This window comes from Budorcas taxicolor, chromosome 10 (assembly GCF_023091745.1).
Source record: "Budorcas taxicolor isolate Tak-1 chromosome 10, Takin1.1, whole genome shotgun sequence".
NCBI classification, from domain to species: Eukaryota; Metazoa; Chordata; class Mammalia; order Artiodactyla; family Bovidae; genus Budorcas; species Budorcas taxicolor.
In genome coordinates, this window is record NC_068919.1 from 75,900,011 (window position 1) to 75,919,757 (window position 19,747).

Consider the following 19,747-nt stretch of genomic DNA (forward strand, 5'->3'; position numbering starts at 1 on the left):
CTCCGTGATGTTCAAGCTGGTTTTAGAAAAGGCAGAGGAACGAGAGATCAAATTGCCAACATCTGCTGCATCATGGAAAAAGCAAGAGAGTTCCAGAAAAACATGTATTTCTACTTTATTGACTATGCCAAAGCCTTTGACTGTGTGGATCACAATAAACTGTGGAAAATTCTGAAAGAGATGGGCATACCAGACCACCTGACCTGCCTCTTGAGAAATCTGTATGCAGGTCAGGAAGCAACAGTTAGAACTGGACATGGAACAACAGACTGGTTCCAAATAGGAAAAGGAGTACATCAAGGCTGTATATTGTCACCCTGCTTATTTAACTTCTATGCAGAGTACATCATGAGAAACGCTGGACTGGAAGAAACACAAGCTGGAATCAAGATTGTTGGGAGAATTATCCATAACCTCAGATATGCAGATGACACCACCTTTATGGCAGAAAGTGAAGAGGAACTAAAAAGCCTCTTGATGCAAGTGAAAGAGGAGAGTGAAAAAGTTGGCTTAAAGCTTAACATTCAGAAAACGAAGATCATGGCATCCAGTCCCATCACTTCATGGGAAATAGATGGGGAAACAGTGCAAACAGTCTCAGACTTTATTTTTGGGGGGATCCAAAATCACTGCAGATGGTGACTACAGCCATGAAATTAAAAGACGCTTACTCCTTGGAAGAAAAGTTATGACCAACCTAGATTGTAGATTCAAAAGCAGAGACATTACTTTGCTGACTAGGGTCCGTCTAGTCAAGGCTATGGTTTTTCCTGTGGTCATGTATGGATGTGAGAGTTGGACTGTGAAGAAGGCTGAGGACCGAAGAATTGATGCTTTTGAACTGTGGTGTTGGAGAAGACTCTTGAGGGTCCCTTGGACTGCAAGGAGATCCAACCAGTCCATTCTGAAGAAGATCAACCCTGGGATTTCTTAGGAAGGAATGATGCTAAAGCTGAAGCTCCAGTACTTTGGCCACCTCATGCAAAGAGTTGACTCATTGGAAAAGACTCTGATGCTGGGAGGGATTGGGGGCAGGAGGAGAAGGGGACGACAGAGGATGAGATGGCTGGATGGCATCACTGACTCGATGGACGTGAGTCTGAATGAACTGCGGGAGTTGGTGATGGACAGGGAGGCCTGGCGTGCTGCCATTCATGGGGTCGCAAAGAGTCGGACATGACTGAGCAACTGAACTGAACTGAACTGAACTATCATTCAATTAAAAGATCCTTTTATAATTTTTATTACCTTTATATCCAATCAATTTGGTCTGTGATTACTTCTTCAGGGAATATATGATATTTGTCATGCATATCTTAGTATTGTTTAGATTTATTCCTTCCTTATCATTTTGTTTGCTGTTTTAAATGTGATGTATTTAAAAGATACATCTTGTAATTTGTGGTTATTGTTTAGGGATATTAAACTAATTTTTTATATTTTTATACTGTGTCTAGAAATTTCCTTGAACTCTCTTAGTGCAGTTAGTTTGTACATTATATTGGATTTTCTACATTAAAGATCATATCATCTTTGAATATCAACAGTTGTTTCTTCCTTTCCTATGTTGGAAGTCTTACTCTTTCTTACTGCCTTGACTAAGACTTCCAGAACAGCGGTTAACAGCAGTGATGGCAGACATTTCTTCTGCTGTTTCTAACTTTAAAGGGAATACTTTTAATTTTGATCCATGTGATTTTTACTATGAAGTTTTTGATACATACTCCTTATCAACTTAGGGAGTTTACCTTCTATTCCTTAAGAATTTTATAATGGATAAATTTTAACTTTTGTCAAATGATTTTTTTCCTGTTTCTGTTGAGGTGGTAATTTTATTATTGCCTTTAACTTGTTATTGCATTGAATTTACATTAGTATCTTTTCTAGCTATAAACCAACTAGATATTCTTGATAAAGTCTAGTCATGGTGTATTTTTTAAAACATTGCTATGGTAATATATCACTTAGGATTTTGAAAACAAATTTTTAGTTGGCCTTTAATTTTCCTTTTTTTGACCTTTATACCACTTTTCTATCAATTTTTTACTAATTTCAGGAGTGGGAGTTTGGAACTTCTTCTCTTTTTATTTTCTGTAGGAAAAAAATTTATATAATTATGAATATTTGTGAAACTAATATATAAAAATGCCTGGTCCTAGAGTTTTTTTACTTAAATAGCTTTTTGATTACTGATTAAATTTCTGTTTCTTCTTGAATCTATTTTGATATTTCAGTTTCCTCTAGAAGTTATTTTTTCCCATATCTTAACATTAAGTGCCTGAAAATATAGTATTTTATGATGAGTTAAAATTCTTCATCTGTGCTTGTAATTCTCTTTTCATTCCTAATATTGTTTATTTGTGCCTAGGTTCTCTTTCTTAATAACGATCTTTATTGTTTCAGCATTCATGGCAAAATCATTGGAAGTATTAATATTTAAGAAAGGCAACCTATTTTAAATGAACTATTAAATACATTTCTGATGAGAAAAGTTTAATTTTTCTGAGAGAGCTGTATAATCATAACACTTAGGCTACAGATTCACTGTTTTTCATATCTGACCACAAAACAGGAATTTACTGATTTTTATGTTTTCAACAGAGCCACTGAATTCTCTGAAAAGTGGCTTATGTTTGTGTATTAGAAGGACAACATCATGTTTGAAAGATTTTCTTCAAATGGTTTATTCCAGAGAATTTCATAATTTTTGAAATAGGCATAATATTAGAAAACCTGAACATGTTGACATTTTTAATGGGAAATGAATATCATCTACAGGAAACCCTGTTTCATATTCCATGACATTAAATATAATCAGTGTAATAGACCAGCAACACAGTCTGCTTTCCTTTCATTCTCTGATGACTAATGATGTTTAATCTTTTAATATGCTTATGTTTTTAAAATTTATTTTGTGTGTGTGTGAAGTATCTATTCAAATCTTTTCCCTTTTTCCCCCTGCTTGGGTTGTGTTCTGATGATTGGATCCTTTATACAATTTAGACAGAAATCTTTTAATAGATATAGGATTTGCAGATATTTTCTTCCAGTCTGTGTCATGTCTCACCATTGTCTTAACAGTGTCTTTTTAAATAAAGAGTTTTTAATTTCAGTGAAGTCTGATTTATCAGTTCTATCTTTTATGGATCATGCTTTGGTGTCATATCTAAGAAAACTTTGCCTAACTGATGATCATAAAGGTATATTTTTTTGTTTTCTTCTATGAGTTTTATTGTTGTAAAAGCTATTCTTTCTCCACTAAATTGCTGTGACTTTATAATAAATCAGTTTTGCATACTATGTATGGTCCTATTCCCGGATTCTATTCTGTTTCATTGATTTCTTCATTTATCTTTATGCCAGTACCTCGCTATATTGATTATTGTAACTTTTCAATCTTGGTATCAGATAGTGTTGGTCTTTCAGTTTTCTTAGTCTTTCACAGATTTGTTTTAGATGTTTGCCGTTCCATATGAATTTTAGAATTGGCCTGTCAGTTTCTAAGCAAAGTTCATCATTTTTACTTTGCAGATTTTATCTTTTTCACTGCATCATATTTAATTTTTTCATGATTTTGTTACTTTGAAATATCAGTTTCCCATTGTTTTTTCCTAAATATAGAAATATATTGAACTTTATATGTTGATTTTGAATTCTGCAACCTTATTAAACTCCCTCAGATTTTCTACTTGGGAACTTACAAGTTTCCTGAATTTAGATGTTCAAATAACTCACCAGAGTTGGATATTATTTTTAAAAATAAGCCTTCTGTCCCTTCCTCTTTTTCTTTTCCTGTTAGAACTCCAGTAATCATAGATTGCTTTGCTTATGGAATTTATAATTTGATTTTGGGAATATATAATTTCCTTAGTCTTCCTTCACTCTTCTTTTTGTTTCTTTTTGCTCCTCTGAGTAGATAATTTCAAATGAGCTGTCTTCAGGTTCACTAATTCTTTGCTTGATCAAGTCTGTTGCTGAAGCTTTGTGTTGAGTCATTGTATTTTTCAGGTCTAGGTTTCCTGGGTTTGTTTTGTTGTTGTTGTTATGGTTTCTGTTTTCTTATTGAATTCACAATTTTGTTACATGCATTGTTTTCCTAATTTTTATTAGCTATGTTTTTTCACAGTTCACTTAATTTTTTTCAGAGGATTGCTTTCAGTTCTTTGTTAGACAGTTGATAGATCTTCATTTCTTTGGGTGTAGTGATTGGAGCTTTATTAGTTTCATTTGCTGGTTTTATATTTACCTGATTCCTCATGATCCTTCTGTCCTTGTGTGGATATATTCTCCTTTGAGAAAGTGGCATCTTTTCCAGCCTTTACTGAATTAAGCAGGGAGAGACCATTACCAGTCAGCCCAGCTTAGGGTTCTGGATGGGCAGCTGGTAGCAGCCTTGGACAAGGAGTGCTTACATTCAGGGTCTTGAGTTAGAGAAGGCTACTGTGTGTGCTCTGAAGTTGAGGGACAGAGCAAGTGTTATTTTTCTGCATTTGAGTAGGTCTCAGAGCTGGGCTTTGCATTTTCAGACTGAACTGCTAGCTGAGATCTGTGTTCAGGTAGGGGTGCTTGCTGGGCTCTGTAGTCACCTAGTCAGGCAGGGTTGTGGGCCACGTTCTCTGGCCTGCTGTCCAGGGATTGCTGTTGGTTGCATTTTGGGAATGAGCAGGGCCATACACTTTGCTCCACATTCATCCATGGTTGGATGGGGCCTCAAGCTATGCCCCCTGACTTGATGATACCATTGGGAAGATTCTGTATTCAGTTAAAGCCATACACAGAGCTCTATGATCAGACGGGAATTCAGGGTGTACTCCTAGATCAGATTGGGACATACACTGTGCCCCAAAACTGGGTGGGCCTATAGGCTGGGTTCTGTCACTTATAAGGCTATTGTCTGTACTCTGCTGTTTGACAGTCTCTTGCTGGGCTTCTTGGCCAGGTAGGCTGCCAGTTGTACCCCACAGTTGCATGAAGCTTGAAGCTATGCTCAGTGGTTGAGGGGTTGCTTTTTGGGCTCACTGGTTGGGTGGAGCCATAGGTTATGCTTCATGATTAGGTGAGGTGGCTACCTGGACATTCAAACTGGGTGGGTTTTCATGCCATGCTCAGCAAATGAATGGGTTGTAGGCTATGCTGTGCTGCTGTACAGTGCCAAGGGCTGGTCTCCACATAGTCAGTACCAGAGGCTAGGCTTCACAGCTGTCGAGGGATGCTGTTTGGACTTCCTCAGTCAGACAGGACCAGTGGTCATGCTCTGCAGTTGGGCAGGGCTGCTGGCTTGTCTGTCCGCTTGAATGGGCTTATAGGACGGGCTTCAGAGACCAGGGTCTCTGGTCACCTGTGAGGCTGGAGACTATGTTTAGCAGCAGAGTGGTGCTTCTGGCTCAGTTCTCTGCTTGAACAGACCTACAGAACAGGCTCTGTGGCTGCCTGAGGTCCCTGGCCAGGTTTCCTGGTCAGGTTGGCAGTACACTGGGCTTCGCAGTTGGGTGGGCGTGCTGACTTGCTTTCCTCCTAAGTAGGCCATAGGATGTTTTTCATGGCTGCCCAGAACTGTGTGGCATCTTTTGCCAGTCTTCACTGTTGGATGGGATCGGAGGCTATGCTCAGTGGTTGCATGTGGCCAGTGACTTTCTTCCCTGCTTGGGTGGCCATAGGATGTGCCGAGTGACTGCCTAGCATCTCAGGCCAGTCTTCCTGCTCAAGGTGGGGTTGAAGGCTATGCTCAGCAGCTGAGTAGGGCTGCTTGCTGACTTGCTTCCCTGTATCAGCAGAGCCCTAGAATTTGCTCCTCCTCCAAGACAGCGCTCTGGCTGAGGAACCAACCAGGCAGAACTGCCAGCCAAATGCCCAGACCAGCTGAGGTCATGAGCTCAGCTCTGCAAGAGGTCAGAGTTGCTTGATCAGGATCTCCGTTCAGGCCCAACTACTAGTAGGAATGTAGTCTGCCAAGATCTGCACACTGACTGCTGTGAGCCCTTTCCTCCTCCTCTGTCTCTAGCTGATTCTCCTAGTAGTCCCCATGAAGTACTTAAGTGGGCCTCCCAGGAAGCATCTGGAATGCTGGGGAAGCTTCATGTCCTCTTACACTCTTCTTTTCCTGCAGGAGAAACTTTAGGCCGAGGGGATCTCTTCAGTGCAGCACTGTGCTGAGCTGGTGAGGGTTGGGGTTGGGGAGCTGGTCAACGTGAACTCACTCCTCTTGCTCTTCTAATGCCCTTTTTCTTGGCTTTTATGGTTGAAGGGGATACTTCATACTCACCCTTTCGTTCTGGGATCTTTAAAAAGGTATCTAGTCTGTGAATAGTTGCTAGTTACTCTTTCCCTGAGGAGTACTGAAGCCAAGAATCACCTATTTTGCCCTCCACCTTTCTCCAGATTCCAGTTTTATTAAACCATTGTTTCATATGTTTTACTGGGTTTTCACATGTTGTTTTTGTTGCTGTTGTTCGGTCGCCAAGTCATGTCTGACTCTTTGTGACCCCATGGACTGCTGCACACCAGGCCTCCCTGTCCTGGGTTTTCACTTGTTCCAGCCTTAATGATAAATCTGACCTCTGTTACTTCATCTTGGCCAGATTCTATATATCTTTTTGCACAGTGAATGTAATAAAACATTCAGTTACCTAAATATTCAGGTAAAGAGATTGTTCTTACAGATTTACTCTTTTCTGTATGGGATTTGGAAAGAAAAGCCCTTATTGTGTTCATTTTTTGCATTGACTTTTCTATTACTTTTCTTTATCTATAGTTTATCCATAGTTGGGTTACATTATTACATATAAATCACTAATTCTTTTCTGTTCTATTAGGATTAGATCGGATTTAATGCTTAATGGAACTCTGCTGAAAAGACCTTATGCTGCTTTTCCATGCCTGTTTTCCCCTAACATTATTCCATCAAAGTATGAAGAAATGAGATAAAAAGGAGAACCTGGACATATCTTTCTATTGACTGAAATTTTGTATCACTAAAATGTAATCTGGAAAAGGACATCCTAATCCTATGGTATATTGCTGCCATAATAAATTACAAGAGGTGGTAATTTTATTTTGTTTTCAAATTATTTCCTACAAATCAGCCATCTAATTCAGAAAGCGGTTAAGAGCCAAGTTTTAAAAATTATGTACCAGGAAATGCCTCATTTATGAATGTATACGTATTTGTGCTCATAAATTGGGTAATTGTGCACCTAACAACTCTCTTCATTTTACCATTATTCTGTTGTTTGTATACAAATGAGGCTTTTTTAAATTCAAATTCTGTAGCCTGGAACATTCACGATTAATGGATGACTATCATTTCTGCTTCTGTTCAGTGTTAATGCATACAATTTCATGTGAAATTATAGAATATTTTATTTACTCTGGTATAACTGTAGCTTCCCTGATGGCTTAGACAGTAAAGCGTCTGCCTGCAATGCAGGAGACCCAGGTTCAATCCCTGGGTTGGGAAGATCCCCTGGAGTAGGAAATGGCAACCCACTCCAGTACTCTTGCCTGAAAAATCCCATGGGCGAAGGAGCCTGGTAGGCTACAGTCCATGGGGTCACAAAGAGTCAGACACGACTGAGCAACTTCACTTTCTTTCTTTCTTTATAACTGTAACAAGAGCTTCTTTACTAAGCATTCATTCTGAAGTTAATTTGGTTTATCTGTTATATAAAAATGCTAGAAAAGGTATTTAAGTTTTATATTACTTTTTTCATCAGGTTGATATCTAAATTTAAGTTTGGTCAAGTATAGTTTAAAAATTGGAATGATTGCAATGGTACAAATTAATATTCCAGGCATTTTAAGGTTACAGCTTATCTCGAAAATGACTGAGCCCAGATACAGTAGTCCTGAGCCCAGATACAGTAGTCCTGATGAGGTTTATTGACAGATACTCTGCTAGCTATTTAGAGACATTTTATCATTTAAATAGATTATGGAAGAAAAAATCAGCCATTTTTTAATTTTCTCAATATTTTTCCAAAAGTATTCCTCAATATATTTCCAAAAGTATATATGCATATTTATATATGTGTATGTAAATATGTGTGTATGTATTAGTTTCCTGTTGCTGCTGTAACACATAACTATAAACTTTTTGGCTTAAAATAGTAGAAATTTATTATCTTACAGTTTGGGAAGTCAGAAATGAGTTACATGGAGCCAAAACCTAGGTGTCTATGGGGCCACATTCACTAGAGACACTCCAAGGGAGAATCTGTGTCCTTGCCTTTATCAGCTCCTAAAGATGCCTTTCTTGCATTTGTTGCTCATGACCCATTCCTCCATCTTCAAAGTAATAGGTATGACCTTCTCCTCTTTTATAATAAAATTTCCTTCTACTCCCCTCTTATAAGAACACTTGTGGTTATAATTTATGACTCACTTGGGTAATCCAAGCCTATTTCCCCTTCTCAGGATCCTTAATCACACATATAGTTTTCTGTCACCTAAGATAGCATTACAGATTCCAGGATTAGGATGTGAATATCTTTTATGGCAAAATTGGAGTATAGAATACTGTCAAAAATCACATAAAAACAAAATATGTTAGAAATAAGTACAGTTTGGAAAAAAGTTGTACAGGTTGATAATATAAGCAAGAAATCCTGGAGTTCCTCTGCTATGTTCCAACATTTTATATTGACTGGTAGTTTTCATAAACATAACATAAACATAAACATAAACAGGACATTAACTGTCAGGTGTTTTTCCTGGTATTCTTCATCTTCTATTCTTGTCTTTCCCTTCCTTGTAAAACCAATGCTTAGTAATCTAAGGTCATAAGTTCATGAACTGGAGCACAGGTCTACAACGGCCTGATATTGTGATTAATTTAGAAATAATTTGCATTTGATATTTGAACATAGACACATTTTCAGTTACATGCTTTCATACTCCTTTTAAGCCTTTTTGTCACCCTCTCCTTCATCTTTGTTTTTCTCAACAGCAGTGAAAGAATTGATCAGTTTGGCACTAATGATGTTATTCAGAGTAGTATGAGTTTTTAGGAGACAATTCTAAAGGTTCCTTAATTCTTCAAAGATCATACATCTCTGAGCTAGATTATTTTTTTCTGTGTTCAGTATCATTCCAGTGTTTATGTCTTACCCTTTTACCTTTGGAGAGAAAATTTCATTTGGTACTTCTAATATGTGTTATGGTCCAGTGACTTCTAGAGTTACCAATAAATAGGTTTTAGCAAAGTAAGCATGTATTTTCTTGCATAATGTATAAGCTAAATGTTTACGTTTTCTTTCTTGAACTACAGAATACCAGAAGGCCCCATCGATCAGGGGCCAGCTTCAGGAAGGATTCGTGCTTTAGAAGAGCAGCTTGTGAAGGCCAAAGAACAGATTGAAAATTATAAGAAACAAACTAGGAATGGTAGGTAATCATATACTGTTTCTCCTCTTCAATATACTGATATTAGTACAAATAATTGAAAGTTTCCTTTCATCAGAATGTTGGAAATGCTAATACTCTCCATTGCTTGACAACAGGTTTGGGGAAGGATCATGAAATCCTAAGAAGGAGGATTGAAAATGGAGCTAAAGAGCTTTGGTTTTTTTTACAAAGTGAGTTGAAGAAATTAAAGAATTTAGAAGGAAATGAACTCCAAAGACATGCAGATGAATTTCTGTCAGATTTGGGACATCATGAAAGGTACTTCCTTTACGTTTCATTTGGGATTTAGTAAAGATTATAATCTAAGAATGGGAAATGGAAACCTTTGTTAATTTCCCTGCTGAATGGCAAATGATATCTTCCATGCTGGGAAAGATTGAGAGCAGGAGGAGAAGGGGACGACAGAAGATGAGATGGTTGGATGGCATCACCGACTCAATGGACATGAGTTTAGGTAAACTCTAGGAGTTGGTGATGGACAGGGAGGCCTGGCATGCTGCGGTTCATGGAGTCGCAAAGAGTTGGACATGACTGAGCGACGGAACTGAACTGAATGTTTAGAAGCAGTAGAGTGCCTGAGGGCTCAATGGACAATAATCACTGAAAGTAGTTCATCACCAGGAAATATTATTTTAAATGAATTTCTAGAAACCTTTATGCCCTGAATAAACTCTGAAGGTAGTGCTCAGTCAGCTAGCAATACATTAAAATATCTTCCTTTATATCTCCTTGTTATACAACTGACATTTGAAGTGGAGTGTGCAGTTTACATTATAGTACATTCATTGGAACACATACTGAGGCTGGCAGTTATGTTTTGAATTGAAACACTGAAAACTTCAGCAACTTTTTGAGATTTCTAGTGAAAAGTTAATAAGTTTTTGATAAAAGGAGCATGCTATTAATTGCTCTTCCATTTAGTTGCTAGAAAGAAGAACCTAAAATCTGCCTAGTTAAATTTGTTTCTCCTGTTTGCACATTTCTGAAAATGTGGAGTTTATCTTCCGTGGCAAAGGACACATTTTGGTCTGGTGTGTTCATGCAGAACAAAATGTATCTGAGAATCTTTATAGATATGTAAAACCTGTCCATAGGCCTATTATATTTGCAAGTCTATATTCTCAGTGGGATTCTGATGGCAATTACTGTCTCATTAGTGAACAATAAAAGAAAAATTGTTGTATTAACACAGTCTACCACTGTGAAGAGGAAAAGAATTACCCCACAACCTAGAGATTCATATATATTAACATATCAGCAATATTGTAGTTATTTTAAAATATTGCTTTGCTGTTTTAAGTGAAATTACAAATAAAATCTGTCAGTTTATTGGAATCATTTCAGTATTAGTGAATCTATAGCAGTTTAAGATAGCATAAATTTCAAGGGGCATTGATTTACTAGGCCACAGATTCAGCAGTCCCTTTGAAATTTTTGCCTAACTTGCAGTCAGGCCATACTTAGACCTTTAAACCAAATATGGACTGATTCTGTCCTTAATGCTTCTCCACCCTAAGCTGATTCTGGGCACCAAGGTTCTGTTATTTGGAGCTTTGTGCTTGCGTGCTTTGCTTATTGCAGTTTTTTAGGAAAACGCAGATCTGAAGAGGATTTGAGTTGGGCAGACTATATGGTATTTTAAAGGATAAATTTTGGCTCTTCTGATAGAATATTTAATTTTAAAGTTTGAATGATTTAATTACTTGAAAATTTCATTTTTCAGTTCAGTTCAATAACTCAGTCGTGTCCGACTCTTTGTGACCCCATGGACTATAGCACACCAGGCTTTCCTGTCCATCACCAACTCCCAGAGCTTGCTCAAACTCATGTCCATCGAGTCAGTGATGCCATTTTATTTTTTTGCCTTTTCCAAATTAAAATATTTAAAAATTATTTTGTGCTTAGGTTCTGTGACTGTATGTAGGAATTGAAAAAATATGTGGAAATAAAAAATGTTGGGCCCTGAAAAGTTGATGTAAATCAGTGTTGATTTTTTTGTGAGTTGAGTTCAATCTTAAATACATTTTGTTTCTTGCCACTGCCTCTTAGTTAAGTAATAATATTTTGCTGAAAACAAAAAGGGAAAGAGACCCAAAATACCCAGTTTCTTTTGCTGTCTTAAGCAGAACTTATAATGAACTTGGGATACAACTTCACAGGGTAGTAATTTAACTCCAGGCAGCCAGATTAGAATGCCGTATTACAATAATGAACAAAGGACAACCAAAAATTAGAGAAATAACCTTTAAAGTAATGAATGTACAAATAGAGAGGATTTGTATGTATGTAGCATATGCTGTCTTACTGTTAATTTCCAAGATGTTAAGTATAAAAATTAAAATAGACCTTTGTCTCTGGTGATATTTACATTACACAAAATCCCCATTTTCTTTTTATGCTGGCCAAAATTATAGCATACAAGTGGCCTCTGGACTGAAAGTCTATGTTCTCTGAAAAATTAGTTAGAGGTTGTGTCTATCAGTTTTCTTGTTCAGATTTCCCTTTGAATCACTCATGATTTTTTTGTTCAGAAAGACATCAGTTATAGCGAAATTACTAATGAGCTTTTGTTTTTTCAGAAGGGCTTTCTTTATGTCTTAAAATTTTGTTCTCATAGAAACTCTGATCTCCTTTTTTTTTTACTTTCTAAATCAACTTTATTGTGTCATAATTTATTTACAATGAAATGTACATAATGTAGTCTATAGTTCTGTGAGTTTTGACAAATGCTCCTAGTTTTATAACCATCACTGCAATCAAGATACAAAATTGCTACTGCCCTAGGAAAATTCCTTCTGCTCCTTTATAGTCAGCACCTTCCCACCCCCAACTCCAGTCCCTTACAGTCACCAAATCTGTATCCGTCCCTATAATTTTGCCTTTTCCAGAATTTTATATAAATGGAATTATACTATGTAGATTTTTGAGTGTGGTTTCTTTCACTTGGCATAATGCATGTGGGATTCACACATGGGAGAAAAATAGAAGCAGCAGAACTTGATGACTGATCCAGTGTACAGAGATGGGGGACTTAAAAGTAATTGAGGACTTTGTATTTTGCTGGAAGGATAGCTTTCATAAGTGGAGATCATTGTTTCTTGTGTAGTAATTTGATTTTTTTCCCTGACAAAGTATAGTCTCCTGAAGACTAGAACTCTAAATTCAATACCTTCTCTACCCTGCAGTGCTAAGCACTCATTATTTAGTCTACATTCAGTAAGTTATGTCTTTTTTATTTAATATGTGCATTCTTTGATTATTTCACACTCTACTTTGCACCCTGTGCAAAAACAAAATCCTACTCCATCGAAAGATTTGTTAATTTTGTGCAACTAAAGAAAATTATATAACTGAGGTCAAAATTGTAAAATTTTGTAATTGAGAATTGCAAAAGGTATAAAGGGTGAGTTATAGGAGAAAAGTCATTTACCTCTAAGTATAAAGCTAGAAAGCTCCAGTTGATTTTAACAGTGAATGCTGCAAAACAGAGTATCTGTTAGAAAGTGTTATCAGAGTCATGCTGAAAGGAAGCCTGTGGGACCAGAAGAAAACCTGACATTTTGTATTTTTGTACTCAGTGCTCTTGACTTCATGTTTGATTTACTTTGGAGGATTTAAGTGATCCCTGTATCTAAAAGTAGTCATGAGACTTCAGTTATCCATGAATCACTAAAAATATAGTGTTTCCAGTTTGGAGTATAATTCTGATTCTAAGCAATGAAGTATGAACTTTCTTTGAATGTAAATGATAAAAAATAATGTTGCTTACTGAATATATCTGATCATTTGTTTATATTTCATGGGCCCTGTGCTCAGTAATTTTTTAAATGCATCAAAAAATATATTGAAATTGAAGGGGGGGAAAACCCACTTTGCCTCATCATAGACTTACTAATATGGTTGTTAGAGTCAGAGAACTAGTTTAGATTTTATGTTTTACTCCATAGTGCTACTCTTCCTTGAAAGAAGAGGAGAAAAAGTAAAATGAATATGGAACATTATTTTCTTTTGATGACTGTGAGCTCTTGGTTCCAATCTATTTATTTTACAGACACAACTGGAAATTCAGTTTAATATTGAAAAGGAAAAAATATGTATCCTTTGTTGTTTTTACACATTTTTTCATACTCAGCTTTTATTGTCTCTTAGGCCTTATAGTTTCACTTATATGATAAGTGAAATTGCACGTCTTTCATTTTAATTCTTAAAAAAGTAATATACTGCAAGTATATAAATCAGAAGTCCTTTTGTATATGTTTATTAGTGTATATTAGATTTCTTTTTATTTGTGTGAACAATATGAATGGTTTATAGCAATGTTATTATGGAAAGTATATTTTAAATAAGTCAATTCTAAGAGCAGAACTCCTTATTCAGTGAATAAATTTCCTAGAACCCTAATATAGAACACTAAATGTTGAGTAAATCACAAATATTGCTAATGTCTTCAATTGTCATACTAAGTAGAAAAATTTTAATTTCTAAACATTTTTAACTTGTGAAGTCATGGTCATAGATATTATGAAGATATTTGAAATTCAGTACTTTTCATCTAATAAATAGAGGCATATCTCACAACAGTCTCTTCTCAACATACAGGTAAATTAGAAAGTCAGTGGCAAAATCAAAAGTGCTCCGTGCCAATTGTTAAGAATTTTTGTGTGTCGTCATTGCTGCTACTGCTGCTAAGTCACTTCAGTGTCGTGTCCAACTCTGTGTGACCCCATAGACGGCAGCCCACCAGGCTCCCCCATCTCTGGGATTCTCCAGGCAAGAACACTGGAGTGGGTTGCCATTTCCTTCTCCAATGCATGAAGGTGAAAAGTGAAAGGGAGGTCGCTCAGTCGTATCCGACTCTTAGCGACCCCATGGACTGCAGCCTACCAGGCTCCTTCGTTCATAGGATTTTCCAGGCAAGAGTACTGGAGTGGGGTGCCATTGCCTTCTCCGGTGTGTTGTCATTACCCTAGTCTTTTTCAAGCTTCAGCAAGGCATCAAGAGCACCTGGAGCACGTCTTAAAACACGGATTACTATATCCCATCCTCAGAGTTCCTGATTCAGTAGGTCTGGAGTGGGGCCGGAGAATTTGCATTTCTAACATCTTCCTACGGAGAAGGCGATGATGGCACCCCACTCCAGTACTCTTGCCTGGAAAATCCCATGGACAGGGGAGCCGGATAGGCTGCAGTCCATAGGGTTGCGAAGAGTCGGACACGGCTGAGCAACTTCCTTTTCACTTTTCACTTTCATGCACTGGAGAAGGAAATGGCAACCCACTCCAGTGTTCTTGCCTGGAGAGTCCCAGGGACAGAGGAGCCTGGTGGGCTGCCGTCTATGGGATCACACAGAGTCGGACACGACTGAAGTGACTTAGCAGCAGCAGCAACATCTTCCTAAGTGATACTGTTGGTCTTTGAGAACAAAGGCTTTACAGAATCCCTGGTTCTTTTTATTGGTTCACCACTGATAGAGGCTATGTTAAGTTTCTTGGGAAAAGTCACATGTCTCTTTAGGTTGGTGTGCCTTAACAGTAAACTGTGCGGGGGGGGGGGGGGGGGGGGGAATACTCTTTTCTTTTGCTCCCCACTTGATGCTGTTTCTTTTAGTGAGGAGACCATATTTCTGTTCTAGAATGTAGCTTTCTCACTGTTCATTACTCAAAATACCTACCATTAATGCAGCCTGGATTCCAGATATCATGTGGGTTTCAGCTCTCCTGAGATTTTTAGCAAAATGCTGTTGACCTGATTAGCCTATTACCTGGGAGCTAGTTAATTAATAATATTCCTTGACTTTTAGGAGTTTTTATTTTTTATGAATTTAGAGGGGCTGATGGCATAATAAATAAATACAGAGTAGAATATTATTATTACCTGGTATATTGATCTCAAGCATTAATATCATTTGATCTTTCAGTTGATGGTCATTCTAATGATTGTATGTGACCATGCTCCATAGTAATACCATCACATTTACTTGATGCTTCTGATATCATTGACCATGAATTGACCCTGGCCTCTTGGAAATAGCAAGAGGGGAATTAGCAGTTTAGAATGGTTATTTTTTGTCATCATGACTTGATTTATGTAGTAGTTTTAAGTTCAGTGCTTGGATTTATGATTTTTTAGATTTGGCCCTTAGTTTCTGAGGGTATCATGGAAAGTTTTATCTTACCACCCTTTTTGCTTGTTCAGAAATACATTTCACTTAATCATTGTTGCTTTGGCTCTTTTTGTCATCTTTATGGCGCCAGACACCAGCTTATGAAATAGTTAACTGGAGTTGCTTCTTTCTTATTTTAAATCATACCAATTATTAAAGGATAGGAGGGCTCACAGAACTGATAAGCTATTTCTCAGTTAAGTTGACTGAAACTGTTGAGATGCAGCCTAGTAAAGTAGCAGTCTCATTGCTCCGGCCTGGTTTGTATCATCTCATTACCAGTAATTTGTAAAGCAGCTTTGCTAAGGCTGAGAACAGCTATGTTTCCCAAATGATGACTGATTCTTATGACTAACTAAGCTGATTAGCTTTTTGCTACTGTAGGGGAATATGTAACAAAAATACTTCAAATCAGGCAAGGGGTGTGATATCTGACTGGTTATAAGGGAATATTGGTAGGTTAATATCTCACAGGTTTATTTGATCAGAATTGCTAGTCATAACCATTGTGGTCCAATAGCTTGGTTTTTTTCCTCTCTTTATAAAGTAGACTCTCCTCAACTGTCTTTGAAAGGTCCAAGAACTGAAATTTTCATTCTTGAATAGTTAAGTTTTGTGAACCTTCAAATCTATCATTCTTTGTGCTCTATTTTATTATATACATGCACTTAATTTTTTTAACATGTGTTTTGATTCTTACATGAAGCTGAAATGTAAATATTCTTTCTCCAGTTGTTAGTATCTTTAGGCAAAATGTTTCTGTATGATTGTTTTCCTACTAAGGAATTTAGTGATACTAAATATCACTAGATATCACTAGGTACTATCTAGTGATACTAGAACATTCCTCTTAATGTCCTTGGACAAAGAGAGACATTGTCACATGAAGTTACTCTTATTCAGCTTGTTACTGAATTTCTATCAGCCAGATTGTGATTCTCCATCTTCTGTAAGGGAACATTCTATCCTGAAATAAAATTTGCATTGGAAGGAGAATCTGGTAGAAAAGTGTGTCTTATCTAGTGGCCCTAATTCTTGTTTTGCCTGTCCCCACCTTACGTCTCCTTGGGTGTGGTTTCCAAGCTCAAAATATTTTTTGACACGAAAAATACTTAACTTACTAAGGATATCCTATGTGCTAGTCACTGTGATAAAGGCCATTTTCTTGTTTTATCAACATAACAGGAGACACAAGAGACACAGGTTCGATCCCTGGGTCAGGAAGATCCCCTGGAAAAGGAAACCCACTATTCTTGCCTGGAAAATTCCTTGGACAAGGAGCCTGGAGGGCTGCAGTCCAAGGGGTTGCAAAGAATCAGACACAACTGAGCATGCACGAACAATATTTTGTGGCAAACCTCCTTATTTTATGATCAATACTGTGTGGCAAACCTCCTTATTTTATAAAAAAGCTATACTCAGGCCTAGAGAATTTAGATAGCTTATGCAATTAAGTTAGCAGAGCTGTTCTATCTAAATTTCTTTCTCTTAATTGCTAAATACTTCTCTGAGCTTTATTTTTCTCTTCCACACGTGGGGATATAATTCCTGCAATAGTAACATTGTGATGATTAAATGTGGGAAAATAAATAAAACACTTTCCACAGTCACTAACACATTGTAGAATCTGGTAGACTGTAGTCAGACCTGCCCAAGGAAAGTCCCATAGAGGATATATATAGAAAATTCCTAGATCCTGCAAGGAAGGCACCATTAAGGGGAGATTGTCACAGTGCTAACAGGAAGAATTTCAGGGTCTGAAACCTAAACATAAGCCTAGTGGAGCTCACTTAACGAATAGCATAATTATTGCCCTGTGTTTTTATTGCTGCCCTACTGGACTCCCCTCTGTCTGTGTGGGCTGTTGGAATGGCGGTATTCTAAATTCCTCCTGAGACAACATGGGACGCAGTGGGAGTACTGTCTGCCTTTCTGTCTACTGGTCACAGTTTTATCCTTTGCACTGTTTTCTTCTGCCCCAGGAGCAAACCACAGTATTGCCCCTGATGCATATTGACCTGTGGGTTAGGTTTCATAGTGTACCCTCCCTTAGTCACATTTGCTTTCCGTTCAGTTCAGGTGCTCAGTCATGTCTGACTCTTTGTGACCCCATGAACCACAGCATGCCAGGCCTCCCTGTCCCTCACCAACTCCCGGAGTCCACCCAAACCCATGTCCATTGAATCGGTGATGCCATCGAACCATCTCATCCTCTGTCGTCCCCCCCTTCTCCTCTTGCCCCCAATCTTTCCCGGCATCAGGGTCTTTTCCAGTGTGTCAGCTCTTCACATCAGGTGGCCAAAGTATTGGAGTTTCAGCTTCAATATCAGTCCTTCCAGTGAACACTCAGGGCTGATCTCCTTTTAATAAATGCCAGTTCTTTCACTTTGGACTTTTCTTGCTTGAATTACATCTTCTCTGCCAACCGTCTGGGGGAGAATCCCTCTTCAGCATTTTGAATCAGGTATAAACAATACTCTGCTCGTGGTTCTTCATTGGCATAATTGAGAAAGACTTGAACATTTAAAAACAGTTCTGTGAATATTAATATGTATAAAAATAGGAAAATTAACAGCAAACATAAAGAATATAAATGTAGGCCAGCTTTGGAAGAAGCTGACAAATATCAAACTCTTGCTGTTAGAGTCACAGGTGTTTGTCTCATCTGTCACTTACCTTCAGACGTGTGTATTCTACCCTGAAATGACCAGTGCTGTTCTACTGGTCCTTTGCCTGGATTTGTATTGATATTTCCCAGGCTTTAATACCTCAGGACTTTAGATTCACCATCCACCTCCTAGATTTATGGTAATCTTCATAGTCAAAACCAAGTCAGCTAGATTATCCCAGCTTTTGGGACACTTCCAAGAGATTTGATTTTAGGAAGGAGTCACTGAAAATCCAGAATTTCTGTGGAATGATTTTCAGACACCATGTTTCCCAGTAATGGGCTGGGAAACTGAATCTTTCTATTTGATTATCCTCATGTCTTTCGCTAACAGGTGACAAATTTTGCAGGATGGTAACTTATAAACATTATTGGATTAGCAAAGAACTACAGTTGACCCTTTAAAAAGTGTGGAGGTTTGGGACACCAATCCATTGCACAGTCAAAAATTCACATTTTGACTTCCCCAAAATGTCACTAATAAATAGCCTTCTGTTGACCAGAACCCTTACTGATAACATAAACTGTGGATTAACCCATGCTTTGTATGTTGTGTATCAATATTACATACTGTAGTCTTACAATTAAGTATACCAGAGTAAAGGAAATGTTATTAAGGAAATCATAAAGCAGATACATTTACAGTACTGTACTATATTGATACCAGAAGTTTATGTCCTCTGTTTACAAGATGAATTGTCTCTCAGTAGCTTCATCTGTCGGAGAAGGCACTGGCACCCCACTCCAGTACTCTTGCCTGGAAAATCCTAGGGACGGCAGAGCCTGGTGGGCTGCAGTCCATGGGGTCGCTAAGAGTCAGACACGACTGAGCGACTCCACTTTCACTTTTCACTTTCACACATTGGAGAAGGAAATGGTGACCCACTCCAGTGTTCATGCCTGGAGAATCCCGGGGACAGGGGAGCCTGGTTGGCTGCCGTCCATGGGGTCACACAGAGTCGGACACGACTGAAGCAACTTAGCAGCAGCAGCTTCATCTATACTATTTTATAAGATACAAAACACGATAGGTATTATACATATTATAGTAGAAAGCAAAAATGAAAAGATAGCATAAAAAACAGCTATAGCAATACATGTATTATACCTGTATTAACAATGATTGCTTTAAAGGAGGAATATAATCAATATAATTACTTTGTGGTAGCCTAGACTATACACTAATAAATGAATTGTTATAAAATTTTTATAGCAAACAGTTTTATAGTCATATACATAACACAGTATTAGAAATATTACATTTTTTTAAAAACCTATGATAATAGGCTAATATGCAGTTTCTCTAATTATGAAGAAGAAATATTCTATAATAATATAATTCTTTGAAAGCAAAGTTATGAAACAGTAAGAAAACTAGCATATTATTAATTTTATATTAAATATAATTCACTTTATGCCTATGTAAGCATGGATGAGTACCAGCATATATTTTACACATTTATGGTACATCTTTTTCTCAATTTTTTTTTGTTTTGCTATTTCCATAGTATGTG

The 19,747-nt window shown here is 37.4% G+C and overlaps 1 protein-coding gene across 1 annotated transcript in view; it reads left to right on the plus strand.

Moving 5' to 3' along the window:
• FUT8 (fucosyltransferase 8) overlaps window positions 1-19,747 on the plus strand; it is a 171,063-nt gene that overhangs the window by 52,598 nt on the left and 98,718 nt on the right. The window contains exons 2-3 of the mRNA XM_052646732.1: window positions 9,266-9,381; window positions 9,498-9,660. Of these exons, the coding sequence (XP_052502692.1) occupies window positions 9,266-9,381; window positions 9,498-9,660 (279 nt within the window). The remainder of the gene's footprint in view (window positions 1-9,265; window positions 9,382-9,497; window positions 9,661-19,747) is intronic.